General features: G+C 35.7%; 2 protein-coding genes and 1 long non-coding RNA gene across 15 annotated transcripts; 2 read left to right on the plus strand and 1 right to left on the minus strand.

The window, feature by feature from the left end:
* The first annotated feature begins 541 nt into the window (after positions 1-541).
* LOC113712045 (synaptonemal complex protein 2) lies at positions 542-8820 on the plus strand. Of its 4 annotated transcripts, XR_011822166.1 has the most exons (20): positions 542-1050; positions 1151-1200; positions 1505-1712; positions 1799-1924; positions 2068-2166; positions 3573-4249; positions 4330-4578; positions 4672-4800; positions 4905-4973; positions 5049-5159; positions 5443-5550; positions 5658-5768; positions 5834-5920; positions 6662-6751; positions 6837-6944; positions 7319-7405; positions 7505-7567; positions 7976-8079; positions 8282-8356; positions 8486-8820. XR_011822166.1 is itself a non-coding variant. In XM_027235320.2 (19 exons), the coding sequence occupies exons 1-18, from the start codon at positions 891-893 to the stop codon at positions 8075-8077; spliced, it is 2634 nt and encodes an 877-aa protein (XP_027091121.1). In that variant the 5' UTR covers positions 542-890; the 3' UTR covers positions 8078-8079; positions 8486-8820. The 4 variants fall into 4 exon arrangements, 3 of the variants coding, with proteins under 3 accessions (XP_027091121.1, XP_071924273.1, XP_071924274.1); XM_027235320.2 differs by lacking the exon at positions 8282-8356; XM_072068172.1 differs by lacking the exon at positions 8486-8820 and having other exon boundaries at positions 8282-8448.
* Positions 8821-9506: 686 nt separating this feature from the next.
* Positions 9507-10338, minus strand: LOC140015523 (uncharacterized). The gene is made up of 2 exons (XR_011822167.1): positions 10034-10338; positions 9507-9936 (listed from the first exon to the last, which is right to left on the minus strand). It is a non-coding gene; the product is annotated as an uncharacterized lncRNA (long non-coding RNA).
* Positions 10339-13560: 3222 nt separating this feature from the next.
* Positions 13561-21954, plus strand: LOC113712068 (carbon catabolite repressor protein 4 homolog 1). Of its 10 annotated transcripts, none has more exons than XM_027235346.2 (12): positions 13561-14109; positions 16166-16202; positions 16345-16869; positions 16974-17060; positions 17909-17992; positions 18075-18158; positions 18239-18319; positions 18426-18479; positions 18552-18640; positions 20237-20345; positions 21094-21235; positions 21594-21954. In XM_027235346.2, the coding sequence occupies exons 1-12, from the start codon at positions 13973-13975 to the stop codon at positions 21794-21796; spliced, it is 1632 nt and encodes a 543-aa protein (XP_027091147.1). In that variant the 5' UTR covers positions 13561-13972; the 3' UTR covers positions 21797-21954. The 10 variants fall into 10 exon arrangements, with proteins under 10 accessions (XP_027091147.1, XP_027091152.1, XP_071924311.1 ...); XM_027235351.2 differs by lacking the exon at positions 21594-21954 and adding an exon at positions 20847-20934; XM_072068210.1 differs by lacking the exon at positions 21594-21954 and adding an exon at positions 20879-20934.
* Positions 21955-23087: the final 1133 nt, after the last annotated feature.

Raw genomic sequence — 23087 nt, forward strand, 5'->3', positions numbered from 1 at the left:
TCATAAAAGTTTTCATTTAACTAATGTGCCTTATAGTTAATTGCAAACTACAACTAGGGTAAAAATTTAAGGAGTTACTGTATTAACCCATTATTTTCTAGGTTTTAACATATTTGGGTGAATTTTAGGAACTTCATAAATTATTCTTGATTTTTTGGATACTTTGATATGTTGTTAGAATTAGTAGCACATAACTTTGGCAGTTGCCTTGCTGCAATTTTATCTTCAATCGACATCCACAGAAAGTTGTATGAGTGATTTATGACTTTACACATATAATCATAAGGTAATGTTTTCACATTTTACTTTAGTCAATTCATGTGAAAATGTGTTCAAATTTGTGTTTTGCCATAGATATGCTGCATTTTTTTATGTGCATAGAGACTAAACTCATCAATTTAAACTTACTAAACAATACAAAACCTCAAATATAGGGGACCAAAATACATTATTCCGAAAGTAAGGGACTGAAGGCTTATAAAACTCAGATATGAGGGACTATGTTGGCAGCTTATAACCCATTGCATGTTTTGATGACCAACTCCCGCGAGTCGGGGGGTAATCTATGGAGTCATGTACAGCTGATTATAGCTCAAATAACCGCCTGCTTACTCTCTCTATAAATACTCTGTTTCTTCGCGCCCCATTTCAATTCGAACTCACCGACTCTTCGTTCTCACACCTTTCAGTTCACACACTCCGTCTCTGAAATTCTAGGGTTCCTTCAACGTTCTCTCAATTTTTGTCTTCACTGCTTAAGCTCAAGAGAAGAATCTGGCCAAAAACTGAATTTTAAGGTTTCATTCTGCAATTCGGAATTTTAACCGATCGAAACTTTGGAATTTGGAGTTTAGCTATTTTCCTTCTGATTTTTGCCCGAACTGGAGAAAATGAGTAAGCTTTTAGGTTTATCAAGCTTGAAAAGCTTCGATCATTTCAAGTCGCTGGCAGGATCTGCTTCGGGAGGTGCGAAGACACTGTCGATCTCCTCGCGTGCGTCTTCGGATTCTGTTTCTTTAGGCAGTTTCGCAAATTTAAAGCTTACTGCAGGTATTTTCCCTAAAATTCTACTTCTTTGTTGAGAATTTTGGAAATTCTTAAGTAATTTTGCTAATTTTCTTTCTTATTTTTCATTTTTGTTTTTGTATAGAGAAACTGGTAAAGGAACAAGCCTCTGCGAAAACTGATCTCGACCTGGCGGTACTACTATGGACTCTCATTCTGTCCAATATGATTGTGAATTGCATGTGTAAAGAGACATATTTGTGCCTGTATATGTCTATATCTTTGCATATTTGAATGAATACTTGTATATTTTGTCTGCCATTCTAGTTCATAGATATATGAGAATAGAAAGAAGCATATATGCTTGTGGACACACAAATTGTTCATCCGAAGTATGTATATAGAATGATAAAACACAAATTCCATGAGAGGTAGTCATTGTCTTGAAATATGTTCCTATATTTTGAGGACTAAAAATATTGTGAATGTGATAATGCAGAATGCAAAACTGAAGAAATTGACAGAGCATATTCATATTCTGGAAGAGAAATTACAGAATGCATTTAATGAAAATGCTAAGCTAAAAGTAAAGCAAAAAGAAGATGAGAAACTCTGGAAAGGGCTAGAGTCAAAATTCTCTTCAACAAAGACTTTGTGTGATCAGCTCACTGAGACTTTACAACATTTAGCTGCTCAAGTGCAGGATGGTATGTATACTTTTTATATTGATGAGTCTTATCTACTTTTTCTGGGAATTGTCTTTGTTGTATTTATATTAGACATCCTTTGACAGCTGAGAAAGACAAGGTATATTTTGAAGACAAACTATCTGCATCATCAGTAGCTCTTGATAATTTGCATGAGCAAATGAAGTCTCTTTCCTTGAGGTTGGAATCTTCAGAGGAAGCTGTTAGAACTCGTGAGTTGCATTACTTTCTACATTACGAGTCTTCAGCCCTTTAAGGCTCATCCTTCATGACAAAAGAAAAACGCAAAATGCCACCATGAGTTATGTGCTGATGCATTACATGTCTGTGACCTTCTTGTGACCTTTACTTCAAGGTGAAAAGGAGTTGAGGGACCTCCACACCGAGAAAGAGTCAGTGGAGAACTCTTTGAATTCTGAACTCAAAGGAGTGGCCTTGCTTATTGAGGAAAAAGGTAAACATTTTTAGTCAGGTATTGAGCTTTTGATACTGCTAACCTGTATGGCTCTATGATCTTGCAATATATACTGTTTCATTAGCAGATTCTGGAATGACAATTGATCTCAGATAACCTAAAAGAAACACTTTGTTCTGAATACTATACAGACGTAAAAATTCAGCAGTCATTTGATGCTGTGAGGAAATTCTTCAGATTCAAGCAACTAGGAACTCAGAATGTGTTTAGGTGTAGAAAGTTATGATTAGGTTTCCATGCATTTCTTTTTCATGTCTCAAGAGAAATAAGATGAGCTTGTAGTAATTGGGGAGATGGATATGTATTTGGAACATTTTAAAGAAGGATACGCCTAATTCTGTCTGGGAAATCATTAATGTCAAGATAGTCATTTTCTTATTGTTGCTTTAAATTTACTACTTAACTGAACTCATTATATGTCAGGGTAATTATTAATGCCAGGCTACAGATTGTTCCTTTAAGGAGTTTTTTATTAGAACTCAAAAAGGGAATTACCTCTTGTGAGGTTCTTCCTTATTTCTTCTACTTAACAAAATCATGTTAATAAAGAGTAGCTGAATCAACCAACTAGGAAATTTCCATTTTTAAGTTTCCTTCCTTTTGGTTTTTCTGGATGATAAGAAAGCCAATTCTAGAAATTTCAAGCTGATTGGAATGTAATAAAGGGACTGGACTGCATGTGAATCATCACTTATCACTTTGTAGAAAGTTATTATTGCTTTCTTTTCTGTAATTTCGCCTTTTCTTTGCACTACTGTTGCATATTTAACTTAGAAGAGGAAATGTAGCATAATTTTGTTCTATTTACAAGATACTGCTTCCCTATAAAGGTCAGCTCTTTGAGGCATTTCAGTTTTCGTCAGCCTGCCGGGGCTGTACATAAGGGATAAAATTGTTTGATCTGATTTCTCTTACAATAAAAGCAATCTCATTTCAGTATGAAGATTCACCGTACTCTGACATATGTTTTGTTTCACGACCTGTGAACTTTGATCTATTCATAAATCAGAAGCAGCAGATTTATGTGGTAATGCAAATGAGAGTTGGATGAAGCATATATGAAGTTTGTGTTGTTTATAACTGTTATTTCAGTAAGAATGGAAGTGTTGATGCTGTAGTTAACATAGGTATTAACTTGGCCATCTTTTAAATGGTCTTTCTTTCATGGAAAGTTCCAATTTTTCGCATCTTTAATTAAAATTTAATCACCTTAGCTTGTACTTGTGTGCTTGCATTACATTGGCTGGGAAACTATGCTGAGTTCTCACTGCAATGCCATATCCAACATACTGATTTAAAGAGTTTCCTTCTGTTTTGGCCCATCAATTTGGATATGGAGAATACTTCCAGCTTCATATGATCTACTTTTTCTTTCCTTCAAGCAGATGCTGTGATAAGAAACTTGGAAGAAACTGTTGCAACTAATGGGTTGGCTATGGAGAGTTTGAATTCCAAGCTGGAAAAATTGGATCTTGATTTGAAAGTAAAAGAAGATGACCTACACAGTTTGAACAACTCGAAGGAGGAACTAGAGAAAGAAAAGGATAATCTTGTGTCTATCAACAAAAAGCTTGCTGGCAAATTAGAAAATGCACTTCAGGAGATAAAGACCCTTGAAAACTTTGTTAATTTACTTACATTGAAGCTCGCTGAACTGGAAAGTCAAAGTGTGTCCTTCTCAGAAAAGGTTGTTCAGCTCACTTCTTTATTTGAATCTTGCTTTAAGCTGCTTCAAGATGAAAAACACCTTGCTGCTAATCACGCTCAAAAGAAGTTTGACAAACTCCAAGATCAGTCAATGTCTGTTACAGAGGAGAAAAATGCTCTACAGTTGGTTAATCAGGAATTGAGCAATAAAGTCATTGAACTTCAGAAAGAGCAAGAATATGCAATGGTACAGCATGCAGAAGAATGTCGTTTAGCAGAAGAGACAGTTCGTAGGTTAGAATCTGAATTAGAGACGCTCAAATCAAAGAAGAACGAAATGGAAGTGCTGATTGCCAAATTGCAGGATGATATTGGAACCTTATCAGAAAATTCCAGAACATCTGATGAAAAATTGGTGAATACCTGTGAGCAAATACTTTGTGCCATGTGGCTGCTTCTTATACTGACCTTAATCCAATGTTTACTTCATTGCAGCAAGATTTCATGTTGAAAATTTCTGAGCTGGAAATTGAAAACAAACGTTACATTGATGAGCTACAATCAGATATAACCAAAAAACAAGATGAGATTGATCTTTTGAGAAAGGAGATGGAGAATCGTGATCAACATATAGATTCACTGGAGAAGCAAGTGATTCAGCTTAATGATACACAGAAGGAGATCGATAGACTTGTTTTGGAACTCAAAGACAGAGAGAAACAGTTGGAAGAACAGAAAGCAAAGGTTCCACAACTAGATAGTCAAATTTATTCACTATATTGCTGTTTTTTTGAACAGTTTTGCCTATCAATATGGTTTTCTGGTGGCATGTCACAGATTGAGGAATCACTAAGTGATGCTGAAACTAAACTTTCTGAAGCTAAGAAGCAATATGATCAGATGTTAGAAAGTAAACAGTTAGAACTGTCAAGGAATTTGAAGGAAATATCGCAGAAAAATGATCAGGTCAAATCTTCCATTACAAAGTTTTTATGATTTTGCAAAATTGTTTTCTTTGTGTTTTCTGAATTTAATCTAATTCTCTTCAATCAATTTGGGGCTTGGATCAGGCCATTAATGATATCAGGAGGAAGTACGAGGTGGAAAAGTTGGAAAGTGCTAGTATTGAGAAAGAAAAGGTATGCTATTTTGTATTCTTTTCCAAAACAATCTTTTGTTGGACATCAACATTCTTGCCTCTTTGCCCATTTCAGGCTGACAAAGTTATTGGAGAGATGGAAAGAAACTGTCAGCTGAAGCTTGAAGAATACAAAGAGGAATCAAGACAGTACTTGCTGCGGATACAGGAGGAACATGCTGCTTTGGTATGTGCAGATGTTGATCTTTAAAAATATTTACTACCATAGTCAATCTGGGGGATTTACCAATTTGAAGTGTGTTATCACAAGAAGCATTCCTTTTCCATTTTTTAGTATTTTTCTTTATTTGTTTCTTTATTTCATTTTTGGTTTGTTGAGCTTATTTAAAGCTTCTGTTAGGTCTCTAAGGTAGAGTTTCACTGCAAAAAATGTTTATACAGTAACATGATGATATTACACATTGTTTTGAGAATGAATCTGGGTTAACTTCAGTTCATGGATTTTGTAGATTAGTCGCATTCAACAAGAGCATGATAAAAAGGAACTACTTCTTATGTCCAACCATTCTGAAGAGATTAAGCAGGTCCAGCTTCAAGCTGAAAAGGAATTGAGAGAGGTATATGCCATCAAATTCATAGAGCAAGCATTGCAAATTTGTTCAGAAAAGCATTGGAAATTTGCATCTTTTGTCATTTTGTTTCAAATATGTGTGACATTTTGTAGAAAACAACATCAATGCGGAATGAACATGAAATCCAGTTAAGAGCTTTGAAGTGTGAGCATGAAGATGAGTGCAGAAGATTACAAGAGGAGTTGGATATTCAGAAGTCTAAAGTATGTCCTTATTGCTTGTATATTAGACATTCTGCAATATTTTCATGCAATAATCTGTGCTTCAGGAAGAGAGGCAGAGGGCTTTACTGCAATTACAGTGGAAAGTAATGGCTGACAATCCACAAGATGACCAAGAAGTGAACTCAAAAAAGGTAAACAAGTTTATGCATTAAGTTCAATTGGGCCAATCAAAAAAGTATATTCTCTCTTCCATAGTTCTTACCTCTCTCCTTCCTCCTCTAGTGATTAGAAGAGCAGAAATGAGTTTGTTTTCTGGTTTGGCACATCCTGGTGTTAGGTATTTTGCAAGATATACATTTCTCCTGGATGGTTTCACTTCAGAAGGGTTTAGGATCTTCATACTTTGGGCCATTTGGAAACATTCTTACAAAATACTTAAAATGTGAAGGTTGTTCTAGTGATGTGTAATCAGTAGTAATAAAAACTCTTGTTTCTCTAGGTATGATATGGATCAACTAATTTTCAAAATGAATGCTGGACTATATCCCCCACGATCTTTCTACTTTATTACTCATAACATGATAACTCTATTAAAAACTGTGCTAGTTTCAGAGATGGTTCCATTTTTCTCATAGATCAAAGCTGAAAGCGTGCTTCCTAATTCTCCTCTCTTTCATTCCAGCAGAGAGAAATGAATCTGTTACTGTAGTACTTACTTGCAAATGTTCACTATAATAATGCATATTTGTACTTCCGAATTTTCACATCATTTCATTTTAAATTATGGGGAATCATCTCATATTTCCTGCAACAGAGTGATATTTTAAGCATTGAATCATTATTTCTTTCTTATGCATTTCTTTTAGTTTTCCATCTGCGTGAATTATTGTGCATTTATCATAATAACTGTTTGGAAGAATTCAACTTTACAGAACTACTCTGTTTCATCCACCAAGATGAGAAATTCTGAAAATGACAAAAGAGGTCATCACACTGCTGGGAGACGAGAAGTTGAACAAACGGTGATATACAGAGTGCAAAATTGTAGTCCTTTGTCTATACTGCTTACAGCAAATTGCATTCTTAAACCTACTAATGTCTCTGCAGGATTCACCTTATCTGACAGCAACTCAAACACCTGTGTCCAACTTGCTAAGAAAAGCGGAGAAGGGGAATACAGGAAATGTCATGAGTCTTCCCAAGCATAGTAGGAAGGTGTGCCTCTAGCTGTGTATCATGAAAATAAACGGTAGTATGCTAAGGTGTTCTCTCAAATATTTAATCAATTAGGAAGCTAGGAACCTTTAACTTTGAAGGTAAAAAGAGCAGGGAAGTGAGCACTAATAAAAAAAAAGGAAGCCTGCCAGTCTATATTTTTACAATGAAAGAGAAATCCATGACCCGTATCAGTTTTCCTATCCCTCGCTCTCCTTTTTTTTCTTTTTCGTCAATTTTATCTATATCTCAAGAAAGACATGGAAAATTCAGTTCATGCTTCTGAATATCATTGATCAGTTCTTTGTATTCGCAGAAAATTCAGCCCAACTCTTTGTACCCACTTGTCTAACCTCCTTTCCTTGCTTAAGCAGGTCACTCATCATGAATATGAAGTCGAAACAGCAAATGGAAGAACAATTACAAAAAAAAGGAAAACCAAAAGTACTGTAATGTTTGCGGTATGTAATTTTGGTTTCTGATCAGTATGCATTGTTGTAGGGGGACGATTCTTTATGTGTATATTTCTTGGTTATGTGTAATTGTCTCTATTACTACAGGACCCAAGCAGACATAAAAAGCTAGAGACACCAAAAGCTGTTACACCTAGAGCTGTTACTAAGGTAATTAAACAATGAACTAGGATAAATTTTCCTTCTCAGTGTCATCATGCTGGTTGTTTTAGCTTTTGATCTTTTGTGGAGTGTCAGTCATGTCTCACCCAACAAGAAGTAGTATTTTTGCCTATTTTTGATGAATGGGATGTACTAGACAAACAATAATTGTGCTCACGAAATTCTCTTACCTTGAAATGGTGTTACTCTTATTCATATCATTTAGGATTAAGTTGTGATTACTAATAGATTAATGCAATGAAACAGAGCAATTGGTTAAGGTAAAGTAGAAACAAGGAGAAATTTAACTGTATGGGATGAAGGTTGTCTCTGTGTACTACAAGATGCCTTGTGATTACGGTCACATATAATTTTATGTTATGTGTGCTGACATTTGTGATTGGAATTTCACGATAGGGAACAAAGGGACAAGTTCATACAAATTCATCTAATATAGGTGATCTGTTTTCAGAAGGATCTCTGAATCCTTATGCAGATGATCCCTATGCATTTGATTAGAGGTATCCCCGTTTCATGTTAGTTCTATTTGAATCGCAGTACTTTAATTAATGTGCAGTTGACCTTTCCTGCATTGGGTTAATAGTTCATGTACTCAGGTGCAAGACTTACTCCATAAACTAGACAATTATTTTTAATTTTTTTGCTACTGGAAATGGAATAGGACAGAGCTTTTGATTGTTAAACATTTTCCTTTTTATCAAGTATGAAGTGTTTGGGTCGACTGTGAAGAAGCCAGTGCAAAAAAAAAAAAAAAGAAAGGATTTGTCTACAAAAAAGGTTGCTTCTACCCACTGATTATTCTATAAGAGAGACAATATAATTTATTGCATGCATTGTTTTCTATGTCCTGAGCTACATTAGACGAGGAAACTTATTTAAACGTTTAGCTTGTTCAATATTGATCAGGTATAATACTATGAGATCATTTTGGTAAATCTGCAGTCTGGCATGACTACTGAATGTTCAGTTGTTCTTGATACTGCTAAGGAGCTGTTTCTCTTAGTCAAGTTGTTTGTAGTATCAAATCGCTGCTGCATCTGGATTTCAGCAGGAACTGTATCATGCAATAGAAGGCTTTGCAAATGGAGGATGAAACTTTTTAATTCTAGACATTTTAGCACACAAAAATTGTACATTGCAACTGTAATAATGTTCCTTCATTGAAAACAAGAATTAAACGCTTACTTGTGTCTGAAATGCGAAATTGCCTGTTTTCGCGGCTCCAGAACTCTTATCTGGAAGTTTGATTGTATATAGTGGAGGCATATATCTGGACGAGTAGGCTGCTTATTTTAGCCGCAATCTGCTGTCATACAGGGTCATCGTACAAATGGAAACTTGAGGTGAAAAGAAATCCTTGCAGGTGTCACAGCTTTATCAATACCCAAATTCGTTAGTTTCTCCCCATCACGGAGCTCTTGTTAAAGATGTATGGCCAATATTGCATTCCCCTATGCATCTTGATTTTTGGTGGAAGAGGTTATGTGACGAATTACAAATATTCTTTCGAATTAAAATACTTCTAAGTTCAACGCCTACCAAAATTTTCTAATGTAGAAAGCGTACAACTATGGAAATTGACGTCCAACTTCGCTACAATTTAACAATTTCTCCAGAAGATGAAAAATCCAATCATGAAATCAGATGCCAAAGAAATAAAAGGAGGAATTGGTGGTAAAACTCTCTGTTTAAGGCAGACCATTAGGATCGGAAACAGACGAGAATAAAACAAAACTAGAGGAGCAGGCTTTGATGAATAACTTGCAACATTATTCATCTCCATAATAATCTAATCTTCTCCACTGTAGACAAGCAAAAAATGAGAAAAAAAAAAAGAAAAGGAAAAGGAAAAGTTTCCAATTGAGAAACGCTGAAATTACTTAGGTAAAATCATCAACTGAGTGCAAAGCTTGGTCTCCAAGAAACATGAGAACAAAGCCGAGATGAACGCTGGTTGTATTCTGAATGAATTATCCCACCGAAATCAGAACGAAACAAAATCCCGTTATTTGTGATAACTATCAATTGAGATAGATTTTATACTTCAACTACAAGTAAACTGAAAGCATCTACTGAAATTCAATCAACACAGATTACTACCGCCTTCCTGTTTACAGAGTTCCAGAATCTAAATCCATGACTTTTACAAACAATCAGACGCAGTCGATCGTTTATGGCGGAGAATTATTTGCGAACTGATAGAGAAAATTGAAGGCGATCAACAAACAGAGAGTCCAGAGGGAGAGCAAGAGCGCGACCTGGAGACAAAGCTCGTAAAAGCTGCAGGTTCTCATCTTCTTATTCCTCACTCTGGCCTTTACCAGCTCTTTCTTCAGCTCCTCCACCTTTTCGTCATCCTGAAAATTTAATTAAAACTCCTCATGCTTACATAATATTATTAAGTAGAGAACACAGTAATTACGTGAAACAAGCAGAGCACACACAGAAACGCACATTGGTGAGTGTGGTGGAACTGTGGGAGGAATGATGTCGTTTGAGAGAAGAGAGCAGCATGGCGGATTTGGCGCATCGAATTGCGGCTTCTAATTTGATGTTTCGAGATTGATTCTCTCCTCCGATGTCATTATTGATTTCCACCTCCTCCATAGATGTTAAAAGTTTCGTAGCCATCTCAGTTTCTCTGTTTCTGGTCTGTGGATTCTGCTAAATCTTTTTGATTGATTTTCAAATTCAGCGAGGGAAGATAACTACCAGCTCCAGACTCTGTAAAACTTATTAATATACGAGTGCTGGATCCTTCACCGGTTTTGACCTTCGATCACTATTTTAAGTCTCTAGTCAAAGCTCATTGATTGAATACAATGTGCTCACTCAACTCTATTTTTATTTTTGCCCAAAAACCCTTTTTCTTTTGGGGATAAAAAATGCTTAGTATATATTAAGCGCTCAAGTTTAATTGAATCAAAGTTTAGTTATTGACTTTGCTGCGTCAAAATTGTGCAATTGAGGTGAGTTGAACACTTCTTCCCCCCTAAGAAAAGCCTAAGAAATTGCATTGATAACCAGAGTTACATCAACCTAGTTACATTGGCTACAATTGGGATTTTCTGTACCATTACTTGGTGCCAAATTCAATGTCAATTCCACTTATCACGTGAGGGTAGAAAAAATTTAAATAAACAACACATGATAAATTAAATAAACAGGATATTTGGTATAAAAATAGAAGTGACACTGAATTGTCGTTGAAAAAGTAGCACCGAAGATCCAATGTGCATTGGCTAGAACATAGGCGTGGGACACAACTTCTCTTCCTGCCTTAATTAGTTGTTGAGTCGAACATAAATCAATGCAATTCAAAAATCTTAGGTGCTGTTTGAATTGCAATTTTTTAAGAGTTTTTATGAAAAAATTACTATAGCGATACATGTGAGGTAAAAAAGGTGATTGTAAAGTTTTGATAGTGAATGTTTATTGAAATCTCTTTTATCTTTTAATTATTTGTTTTTGTTTTTCGAAAACAAATAGGATAAATTGTTGAAACAATCTCTTATATCTGCTTGATTTTAAACTCGTGAGTATAATCCCGATTAGAGTAAATTGTGTTGCTAAGTGAATGACATAGTTGATGTTGGGAATATTACAATGAATTGGCAAACAAAGTAACAAGAATTGGTTTCAAATCGTGATAGAATATCACTTTCCTTTAGGCTTTATTTGTCCGGTATAACGTATAATAACCTTGGATAATATCCTTTAGGATAAGATGAAATTTGTTTGTTTTAAACTCTTGCACAAAGTAAGACAAACCACCTTGAACTAAGGAGTGCTTTTGAGAGAATTCTAAGTAGTGGAAAAGGGATTTTCTGCAGCAAATCACTCTCTACTTGATCTTCTTATATAGGAGAGATTGTTTAAGAAACAAATAAACTTAATAAATACTTGTATGAATAGATTCAAAGTATTATATATAAATTCATGTATTTTAATTCACGCATCACATGATTCTATGATTAAAGATATGAATCTATCATTATATTCAATAATCTCCACATACGTGAAAATATATACATTCAAATTCATGAATGAATATACATTTATCACAATGTATGTGCACCTTAGAATCAATTGATTCATAATACAATACATGTATGTACATTCTAGAATTACTAGATGCAAATTTTGAAAATTTCCAACAGTTGATACCATTTTTCTTCTGTTAGGTTGTGAAGAAGTAGATATGAAGTACTAATGTTAGAGCTGATTGATCTTTTATTAGAGAGGAGATTTCGACATATGCACTATCATGCATAACAATTGTTGTCCCTCTCAATTAATCCACATTAGACCCTCATTTTTCTTGCGAATGACTCACTAAGATGCATTTGTACCATAATATCATACAAACTCTCCGTATTCATTCATTAAGTTTGCAAATTCTCGGATAGTTTGCTGCAATAATTTGCCACTATTGAAAGGACTTGTTTGTCAAATACTACTACTGTCATAGGAAAGATTTTTTCCAAGTACAAGATGTATGATTTGACTTCCCAGATTTTCGATACTACCAAGAGGAAAAAAATAATCTAGGAGCTCTATGTCGAACTCTCAATTATCGAGATACATTTTTTGCAAGAAAAATGGGTGCCACTGCTAATTGGCGCATTTAGTTTAGCCTTAGTTCCAAAAGGAAGGAGCCAAAATTGCAACGGGTGGCAATATAAATAAGGAGAATAGTTTAAAAAAAAAAGGCAGAATAGTCTTTATAATAATTTATGATTTAGTAATACTACTTCACATGGTATTCAAAGCCATTTACAAATTTTAGACTCAATAGTTAAAAACATAAAACACGCTAATATTCCTTGATAATTGTAGGCCATGTTTAGTCGTGTCAATGGATCTCTCGTTCGGATTCAATCCAAACCCAATATATTTCAGCAGGGTTTATATTTAATTTTTCAAATTCAAACTCTACTTAGATCCGAATCCTGCAAAAGAGTTACCGGTCTGAATAGAATCTGATTTTCTATGATCCATATCTAAATCCACACCCATACTAGACCCTATTTTTCTACATGTATATATAATTAAATTATATATATATTAATAGATTTATAAAATATTCTAATATTCTATGGTTATTAGATACAATACAGTAAGATTTCATGATTTTTTTTCCCTTTTTTCAACCTAATTCTAGTTGTTATTGTAATCAGTACAAACTTTTTTAGAAAAAAGGGGAAAAATAAAGGCAAATTAATGAAAGATTTGACGTAGACACAGTTGAAATTTTAAAAATAAATAGAAACAGTCTGTAGTAGTTATTTTTTGAGTTCATAATATCGCTTTCAACTTCTTGAATATTAATTTTATTATTTGAAAAAAAATTGGATGGTGTTTATATTTTTATTGAAATCTATATATTTTTAATATATTTTTATTTTAGTGTGTTTACAAAAATACAATGGGTATTCATTGGATACCCAAATGCAGGAGAGTCTAGGTTGGGATTTATTTTTTCAGATCTATAAGGGTCTGAATTTTGGTCTATGTTTAATTAAATTTAATGGATCTGTATTATGTACCTAGATCAAAGTTATCCAATCCACACCCTATCCATTACACATGCCTGCCCATGTTACATCTTGTCCAAAATAGTGATCAAAGATTAACATAAATTACTTGCATGGGCCTCATTTAACAACATTTTGTAGGAACTTTGATTTTTATATATAAAAAATGAGAAGATATTACTCAGAAAAATTAGTTTTGGTTTTGAAATAGCAAAAGTTGTACAAGAAAGTACTTCGTCCGATATATTTCATTGTAACCAAAAATTCAGATTTCCTTTTGTTCTCGTATTATAATTACATTCAACCGAAACCCCAATCTTTCAGCTAATAGCAATGAGGCCCCACTTTCCTAGACAAGGGGGCAAAAAAAAAAAACCATTGTACTGGAAATTTGCAGATGTGCCCTTCACTGGTTCATCGACTTTTCTAACTTCGAGTCAATCTCCATGTCAAACATTTGTCAACAAAATGCAGCATCAGACAGCACCCAACCTCTATGGCCGCCCTGTCTTCCCCACCGCTTCTACCCCTTTCCCCTCTACTCCTTGCCAAAATCCCACAAGAAAATGAAAACCGTCTCACAAGAAAACAAGGGACAATGGCTCTTTACTTTTCACTTGAGATAAGCATTGAGATTGAGTATAGGAAAAAAACAAAATGGTGTGAACACACGAATCACCCTTCCCACCTTTATTCATTATCCATGTAGAAAGAGTATAAGATTCCAGCCCAATTCTGCTGATATTGCAGTTCAGTTCACTTGTTTTCATGTCTATTCATCCAAGTTGTAAGAATCTTTTGTGGGTTTTAATAGCAAACAAGGAGGGTCACTGAAAAGATCAACAAGAAATTGATCATGGGGTTGGAGTGGGAAGTGCAAGTCCGGTTCCCGTCGGACACACCTGTCGCCGGCATTGAGCTGAATCCATGGGTCCGTGTCAATTACAAAGGCTCTTACGTGTCCCCTCCCAACTATGCCCTCCAGTTTGCTTGGTTTGTTCTCTTTATTTTGTTCTTCTTAGTTTATGCTGCTTTTAGTGTTTTTTTTTTTCTTTGGTTGCTGGAAGATTTTTTGAATGCTGTGACAACTCTTTTCAATCAATTATGAGCTTTATCTAATGGCCAATTGGTCATGTGTACTAATTATGATAAGTTAAATTAAATTAATCATGACTCTCGAGCTTTACCCAATCCTCAAATCATCATAAGCAAATTGTCCATTTTCCATGATTTTATGTGTGTCAGAATTGTGATACGCTGCGAGAAGGGAGGTAGTCAATTGGGCAGTTTTTGGTTGGATGGCGGGTGGATAAGATGATCACTGCCTGCTGTTAGAGTTCATAATAATCCAAGTTTTAGTCTTCAAGGCTATTTTGGGACTTTAATTGCAAAAGATGCTCTCTATTATATCCCTGTACACTAGGGATTGTGGACCTAAATGTGCCAAGTATAGTTTGTCAGGTGCAGGATTTTGTCAAAGTCCAGCAGAAATGGCGTAATATAGCATTTTCTGCCGTTGATTTAGACAAGTAATGAGAAGTGCGTTTAAGAAGAGCAGAATAGGACAACTTGTAAACATGAAGAAATTTGGCTCGGTGACATGCTGAATATTGGCATATGGGAGAGATATCGACTTCCATATGTCGCCAGAGCATCCAAAGAGTATGCAGAATTGAATGATTTCCAATAGTGACAATTCAAGAGGGCAAATTGCCTATATCAGGAACTATAGATCTCACCAAGAGCTGTTAGCAATTGTGTTTTCTTGCATCACCAGCGGGCTATAGTTCCCAAGCAAGAGCTATTATATTTTCTCCATCACCAGGAATCTATTGGAACCTTTATTGCCAACAGACTATCCATCTTTAGCAGTGGAAAGTGCAAAAACTTCACCCTTTGAGAGTCCTCCTGATGAGCAGCTCAAATTGGCCCTGCCAAAGGTGCCCTGTTTGATACAGCAGTTAGACATAATGCCAAAGAACCTTTCTTTATAGTCTTTCACAGGCTTAACCAAGGGCTTAGGTGTTTTGGGCAATGGCAGACCAGATAAAAGCACATGAAAACATTGTCTGCTTAGTGTCACCTATTGGTTCAAATATTCTTTCTAGGTGTCTTGTCATCCTTTTTTCAAAGCATCAGTTAATTGCTTTCATAAAATTGGTTTATGATATGTCGATGATTATGCTGATTACTTTTGCTCTTTGTTGCCAGCCATGAACTTTTGAAAAGCACCTGCTTTGCTCCCCTCGCGGCCCCTCCCCCCTCCAAAAAAAAAAGGAAAAAAAGCTCCTCATATATGTCCTGAAATTTCTTTGAATAAGAATGCTGCCTGAACATTGTACATGAAGTTCTGTTGCTCGTGGAAACTGATCATAAGTGATACAAGCTACCACTTCTCGGAAGTTCTTGAATATGACATTAGGACGGTAGATTCTAGAAGAAGTATATATAATAGGACCCATTTGGAGTTGTTTTTCTGCAAATAATTACAAAAGTCTCAAAAGCATTTTGAAAGTTAAGTGAAGAATCTACGTTTTTTTTTAATGATTTGGTAAATTGACTAAAAGAGAATACATAAATAAGAAGGCTTAGCATTTAAAAGTGTGTTTCATTGTGCAGATTTACAGTTACTGGATTTTTTTGCATTGAAAGTATGGGTAAATAGGATTTAATTTGAATATGAAAACATGTCTTAGTGGTAATCTCTTCTACCTTTTTCCCGCCAAAGAGATTGATTTTATTTGGTGGAGACAATTGTAGAGTTATATTTATTGTGCTTTTCACATGTTAAAAACCTAAAAAATTCTAGGATTTTACTTTTCCTTATTTGTCCACATTCTTTTGTTTATTTGTCTTCGGTTAAATTTCTTGCTTGTTTCTTTTATCGCCAGAAGATTGATTGCTCAAAAGTTGTCCATCAGGTTTTTCTTCATCTCATGTTCATTCTTGCCCCTTTATAGTGGAAATTTTGTTGTTTCCTTTTGGTTTGGCATTCCAAGTTGCTGGCAGAACCCCCCCTGAAAACTAACATTTGTAAATTATTCTATAGGTACAGAGAGTTTTCTACTTTGCCTAAATGTGTCGAGGTTGGCAGTTCTTACTGATACTGGCTTTATACTTATGAGCATTCCCGAAACCAAAAAAAAAAAATATATATATATATATATACACACACACACATACACATATATATCTTGTTGATGTAAAATTTGTTTCATTGAATTGCAGGACTATGTAGCTTTCCAAGATCATGCTTCTAGAGATAGTAGTATGACTATATATGGTGGTGGATTGAATCAAGAAAAGCATGGTTTGCTAAACTCTGAGGGTTTAAAAATTGTCGATGGAGAGGGGAAAACTTGGATTCAAGTAGGTTCTTCAAGAACCTATACACCTTCAGAGGATGATATTAACTCCAGCCTAAGGCTGGTCTCTGTTGCCATAGATGACATGGGCATCAAAATGTCGATTAATGTCTTTGTTACTACTCCTGTCATTAGATTACCTCGTCCGTATCCTCGCCATATGATCGTATTTTGCTCCCTCAGAAAATTGAGAAATCCCAAGTGTATTGCCACACCTTTCAAAGAAGAAAGTTTCAGGGTATTATCTTATAATATCCTAGCTGACCTATATACTGTAAGTGGTGCATATACTCACTGCCCTAACTGGGCACTTACATGGGAATATCGTCGGCGTAATTTGCTCAATGAGATCCTTTCTTATGATGCCGATATCCTTTGTCTTCAGGAGGTAATACTTGCTTCTCTCTCTGTGCATATTGAATTTGGATAAGGAAATTTCTGATCTTCTTCTTAACAATTTTCTCTTTGCTACTTTTCTTGTGGGTCAAGCAGGTGCAGAGTGATCATTTTAAGAATTTCTTTGAATCTGAATTTGCAAAAGTGGGTTATTCAGCTATTTATAAGAGGAAAACCAAGGAGGTGTGCTTCCACAAACACTTGCTTCTGAAAATGGATAATTCCTTTTCTTTGGAAAATATAGCTCTTAAAATCTGCAAAGTGGTAGGATTATCTAAAGCTAGCATGAAGTCTCTACTGAGTCCCTTCAACCATGTATATCAACTCACCTGAAAAAATCTAATATCGACTGCCTTTGGGCTGAAGACTGGTGGATTCGGATCGGAATTGGATTCGGATTGGAATTGGTAGACCTGGATAGTGATTGAACTAATAGTGATCCGAGTTCACTTAAATGATAAATCTATTGGATTAAATCCACATAGGGATCCATCAAACTTAATAGAATCCAGATGTTTGTGCTATTTGTATAACTTATATTTAACAAAATATTAAAACCTTCTTAATAAATTTTTTTCATTGTCATCACAAAAGAAAATTATGAACTTTAAAAACTAAAGGGACTTGATGAAAAAGTTTTGATGTACAGAATCTTCTTTTGAGGTAACATAGTGAAATTAGAACCCATGAAATCAAAAGTGAACGAGAAACTTCAAAGATTTTTTTGGATAGCTCTATATGCAACTTAACACAAATATGGCAATTCTAGTGCTGCCAAATTAACCTATCATACTGGTTGAGGTTGCTGTGAAAGGGTTTTGTTTTACACTTGCATGGGCCACACATGTTCTGTAATGGCAATTGCAACAGTCAGAGGATGACATAACGCGCATCCCACCCCTAGTATCTGCTAATAAATGCAAAGCAGCAGCAATCCATGCCTGCATTTTCGAACCTGATACATGCCATCTTAAAGAGCACATTGTCTACTGTCAAATTTATATGAAAATGAAAATTATAGTCTCTTGCAGGTGTATAGTGCCAATGAATATGTAATTGATGGGTGTGCAACATTTTTCCGCCATGACCGCTTCAAGATAGTTATTAAATATGAGGTGAAAAAGGGCTACTTCATTTGTCTTGTGGTTTGGTGATTGCTCTAAATGAATCCTAATCTTAGTAGCCATGTGCATCTAGGTAGAGTATGACAAAATGGCACTGCCTGTAATTGAAGTTCTTGAACCTGATAAAAGAAATGATGGTCTTTTTCGCCTTATGAAGGTGAGTGGCCCATGTACACTACACTGGCAACAAAGCTTTTCAATATTCAGAGGTTTATTGTTATGCTTTTAATGTGTTAGGACAATGTTGCACTTGTTGTGATACTGGAGGAAAAGGACAATGGACGTTCTCAGGATGCTGCTAGGTCTACAATTTGTGTGGTACTGTCGCTGTTCAAACTCACACAAGTATTGTGACTTTTATTCTTGGTGTTGTCCTTATTGCAAACAGGTCAATGAGCTGACATGACTATTGATTTTTCTGTAGGCAAATACTCATATCCATCGTGGTTCGGATGCTTCTGACGTGAGACTATTCCAAGTATGTAGTCAACCATTTGTTCTTGTAGTTGCCACTCAAACGGCAGCTTAAACCTATTTGTTACGATATCAGGTTGTCAATCTCATCAGGGGACTTGAAAAGATTGATTCTTCAGGCATTCCTATTTTGATTTGCGGTGACATGAATTCTCTTCCTGGAAGGTTTGTCCTTTATCTGTGATGTGACTTGCATTTTGGTTTCCTTCCCCTATTTGAAGTCTCTATTGATGTAGATATATTTATGAATGGAAAAGGATATGACTGTTAGATACTTCTCTCCTTAATTTCCTACTTATACTCCAATTCAAACTTAATTTCATGTAAACAGCTAGGTCATTCTGGACAAGATTTGAGAATAGCAAAATATGATTGCTAGGTGGTTCAAAATGCATGGATTTTCCTACTTATGGTTTGGTTTAAATCTTACATCACTGTTTTCAGTTTGATGGCTATATGTTGCTTAGTAGTTGGGGATAGTAGTGTAAATGGGTGTATCGGTGCTGTTGCGTTCTAGTGTGCCTTGACCTGTTTATTGACTGGGTGAGTTGATGCAATGAATGTGTAAGGCCTGTTTAACTTCTACTACAAAAAATTTATTTGCCAGATCTGCTTAACCGATTGGTTCCTTAGAGATAATTTTGACCTTAAAACCTGTTTGATGTAACTTACTTATTAACAACATTTACTTCGGTTTTTTTTCTACATATAAAACATGCAAGAACTTGATCAAATGATGCTTTTTGCATGAACTTTTCTATTTTACGATGAAGGAATTGAATTATATCAATATAACTCGGATGTTAAATGGGTATTGTCTTGGGTTTATGGATTAATAGGGCAACCTGAAATTTCTAGAAGGCCAGCCTGTCAATTACAGATCTGCATGAGCATGTCATAAAGAAGTAACACTCCTTAAACTATCTGTTCTGGTTTGGTTTATAACCTATTCACTTGTTCTGGTGCCTGAATCATCATGTCATGTACAAAATTGCCACTCAATGCTTGAGGATGTACCAGGGAACTAATGCAAATTATCTTTAGACTGATGCAGACCATGTTTTGTGATTCCATTTCTAGTTTACTGATTCAAAATTGTCCTATTCTTTTTTTTAATATGTTTTGTTTTGTTTTGTCCTATACAATCGACTAAAAAGATATGCCTACTTGTGGGAAGATTGTTGGTGATGTTTTGGTTAGTACTGGGAGACAAACTTGATATTCCATAATATGTCTTGCTTGACAAAAGTTCATAATGTAGTATATCATGGGTGGATATTGAACTTGCACCTTATATAAAAACTTAAGATAGTAAGACCTTACAGACAATTCATTTATAAGGGTTGCACTGCTGCCATGAACTTCTTCTGGTTTAGATTGCCCATGATCATAATGATTGATTAAGGGTTTAAGTTTAGTATATGAGATTCATTATAGTTTTGTTTATGCACATGAAAATTGAGAGGTTGAAATTTAAGGGTCCCATTACAAGTTGCGGAAAAGTCTGTATATCGGGTTCTCTCTGTAGTATCATTCATTATTTCTAGTAAAGTGACTAAGCCACATTTCACTATCTTAAATATTTCCTTCAGATATCAAAACATGTGAATGATTGTTGTGTTCAATGCAATGTATACTAGTTTTGTTAAAAGTTAATTCTTGTTATTTCTCATCAATGTAGAGAAGTAAAACAACAGATGTTGAATTGTCATTATATTGAGTAGATTAGTTATTATATCTTTTTGCCATCTGATGGTGCAGCGATCCTCATCGCTTCCTCATAAATGGTGAAGTTGGATGTTTTAGTGAGAAATTCAGAGACCCTCTGGGAATACATAAACATCTGAAACTTAGCCACTCGATGCATCTGGTAAGTGGGCTCTTTTTATTTGGCTTTTGTTGCTTGAGAGGCATGTTTCTTAAAGCCGGCTTATAGACCTTATCTTTGGAGATGTCTTTTATGTTAGTCCTATGTTGATATAAGAGGCAAATTTTCCCATTGATCCATCTTGTGTAGGGTGATTTAGCTTTATGAGTTCCTCTCCCTACTTTTTAACTGATGAAGAAAATTATTGTTTAAAGCTCCAAAGGTGAAAGTTCCATTAAGCCAGTATCATGTGAAAAGATCCGTGTAGATGGTGTTTCTTTTCTTAATTCTTTTTTTTTTTTTCTTTCTCCATGAGTTTAGAATAGGGTCTTTTCTCATGGTTTTAGAAGGTTGAATCCTTCATCCTTATACGTCTTCAGTTTTTGTTGCTTGTATTCTTTATAATGTTCTGTTGGGTATAAAGTGCACTTTCCCTGCTGGCAATTGGCTTGAAATCTATGGATTCTGCTGACAGCTGTCATATCCATCTTATCACTAGTACAGCTCTTTGTTGAAGTAATTGCTAATGTGTTCAGTGGACAATGTTGTGGCTGTTGAGTTTCCTCCAATGGTTCACTTTTAAAGACAAATGGTATTGACTTTGCTTTTGTTTCCATTTCTCTCGTTTTGATCTTGAAAGATGGCAGGCCCTTTGCTGCTTCTAAATTACAACTATTAGCACCTCCAAATTTTTGTTTTCCTCCTGAGTGTTACTTTCTAGCCCTGTAATGCAGTAAGGTTCCTCTTCTAGGCCTGCGCATATGCACATTTACTTGATTCAAATGAAGTTGGGCAACACCAGAAGGGAAAAATGGATTATCAAGCAATGGAGCCTCTTTTCACCTGCTTCAAACCAAGTTTAACTGGAACGTTGGACTATATTTTGTACTCAAGTAAGTTATATGGTAGTTGCTTCACTAAAGTTTGTCAGCGGTTGTCTTTAGAAAGAGGTACTTTTTACTTTGCCTGCACAATGGAATTCTTTCAAAGTAATAATACTTTCTTGCCATCCTTCATAGTTCAGTAGTTGGCGGTCAAGTCTTAGGGAAGCAAATATTAACTGTGCTAACTTGACTTATCAGCATCAGTTATATATTTGTCCAAGTTACTTGGCATTGATATTATGAAAAATTTTCTCTTTCTGGGTGTAGTTAGATGAATGACAAATTTTGTACGTATTACGCTATGATGGCCAATAATTTTGGTCCAACAGTGAAAAGTAAACCGATGCCTGTGGTATTTTTTGTACAGAAAATAGGTTGAAGGTTGACGGGCTGTTGAAACTTCTTGATTATGATAGTTTGGAGAAGCGATTACTGCCTTCACCTCTATGGTCATCTGATCATGTTGCCCTCATGGCGAATTTCAGAGTCAAACGCGCCTCCAGGGGGGTACAGTATTTATCACCTCCTCCTGATCCGTGGGAACAACAAAACAAACAAACTGACGTGTGAATACTGAATACTGTCTTTGTAGAAGAAACTTAATTAGTATTTTGCAATCGCTTGGTTGTAATTATGGATGCCAGCGGAATGCTTTGCATGACCAAATCTTGTATAGCAGTGAACAGCGTAATTATGCTTTCATAGCCAGCCAGCCTCGTTAACGTTTAGCATGCATTGTGCGACTCTCTGTCTCTCTCATGGGTGTCACGGTCGTGTCTCTGTCTCTGTCTGCGCATGCGCGTGCGTGCTTGCTTGCTTTGGGGGCACTTGTGTTTTCAGGAAATGTATTTATTCCTCTATGGTCAGAGTAGCAGCCCCAATAGGCCATTGCCAGCAATTTGCTGTTAATTAAGAATGGATGAAAAGCATGCGTTCACATTAGTAAATTGATAAACGTCAATTGGAACTGCGTTCTTTTTAGCCTAGAGGATGCGCAGTTGTTCAACATCCTCTTTGAGGGAGGGGCCAAATAATCTCGAGTTTTCTGCTGCACACGACAAGTAAACCGTTTACTATTTCGAGCCAGGAATCAACAACGATGATCAAATTGGAAAGTTTGAAACCCTCTATTTTCATGTTACACGGCTACAATATCAATATGGTGAACTCTCCCCAATTCATGCCCATGCATACATAGGTTTTAAACCCTCTTCCGGTTTTCCCATCATGCCCTACTACGTAGAGACTCCAATCCTCTTTTAGGCTGTGTCCTTGCATAAGCTGTCCTGATCTAAGTAACCCTTTTCTTGATGCCCCTATTACCGTGACTCGCCGAATCACCGACAATGCTCAGGCGAAAATTTGATAACCCTTTGGTTTTTGGTGAATGGCCAGTCCTGCAAGTTCGGCCCAAGCGTTCACTTCATGGAAGTATGCATTGCTGTGCTTCCGTTTTCGTCCATTGGCTTGAAATTTTCCATTTTACCAATACTCAAAAGCGGCCCTGGGAGGGCTTGGCCGGGGTTGTTGGAGCGGATACCAGGTGAAAATGACTTGGCTTGCCTTGTCGGCAAATTACTGTCGAAGCAAAAGTACAATAAAAATCATGAATGGTGACATTCAAACTGCCCATTTATTATCATTTTTGGACTTGTATTTGTCAAATTTAGTGTTTAAAATGACTCGCCACATTAGGGATCGATTTGGCGTGTTAACACATAACTCCACCTCAGTCAGGTTAACTTGGTCAATTTTGCCACGTAGTAGCCTGGGAGAAATATCATTTTCTTGAAATTTAATTCCTTGAAATCTAAAGACATCATCATTTATGGCCTTGAAAAATCAAACCAAATCCACAAAG

This window comes from Coffea arabica, chromosome 10e, assembly GCF_036785885.1.
Source record: "Coffea arabica cultivar ET-39 chromosome 10e, Coffea Arabica ET-39 HiFi, whole genome shotgun sequence".
Lineage (NCBI taxonomy): Eukaryota > Viridiplantae > Streptophyta > Magnoliopsida > Gentianales > Rubiaceae > Coffea > Coffea arabica.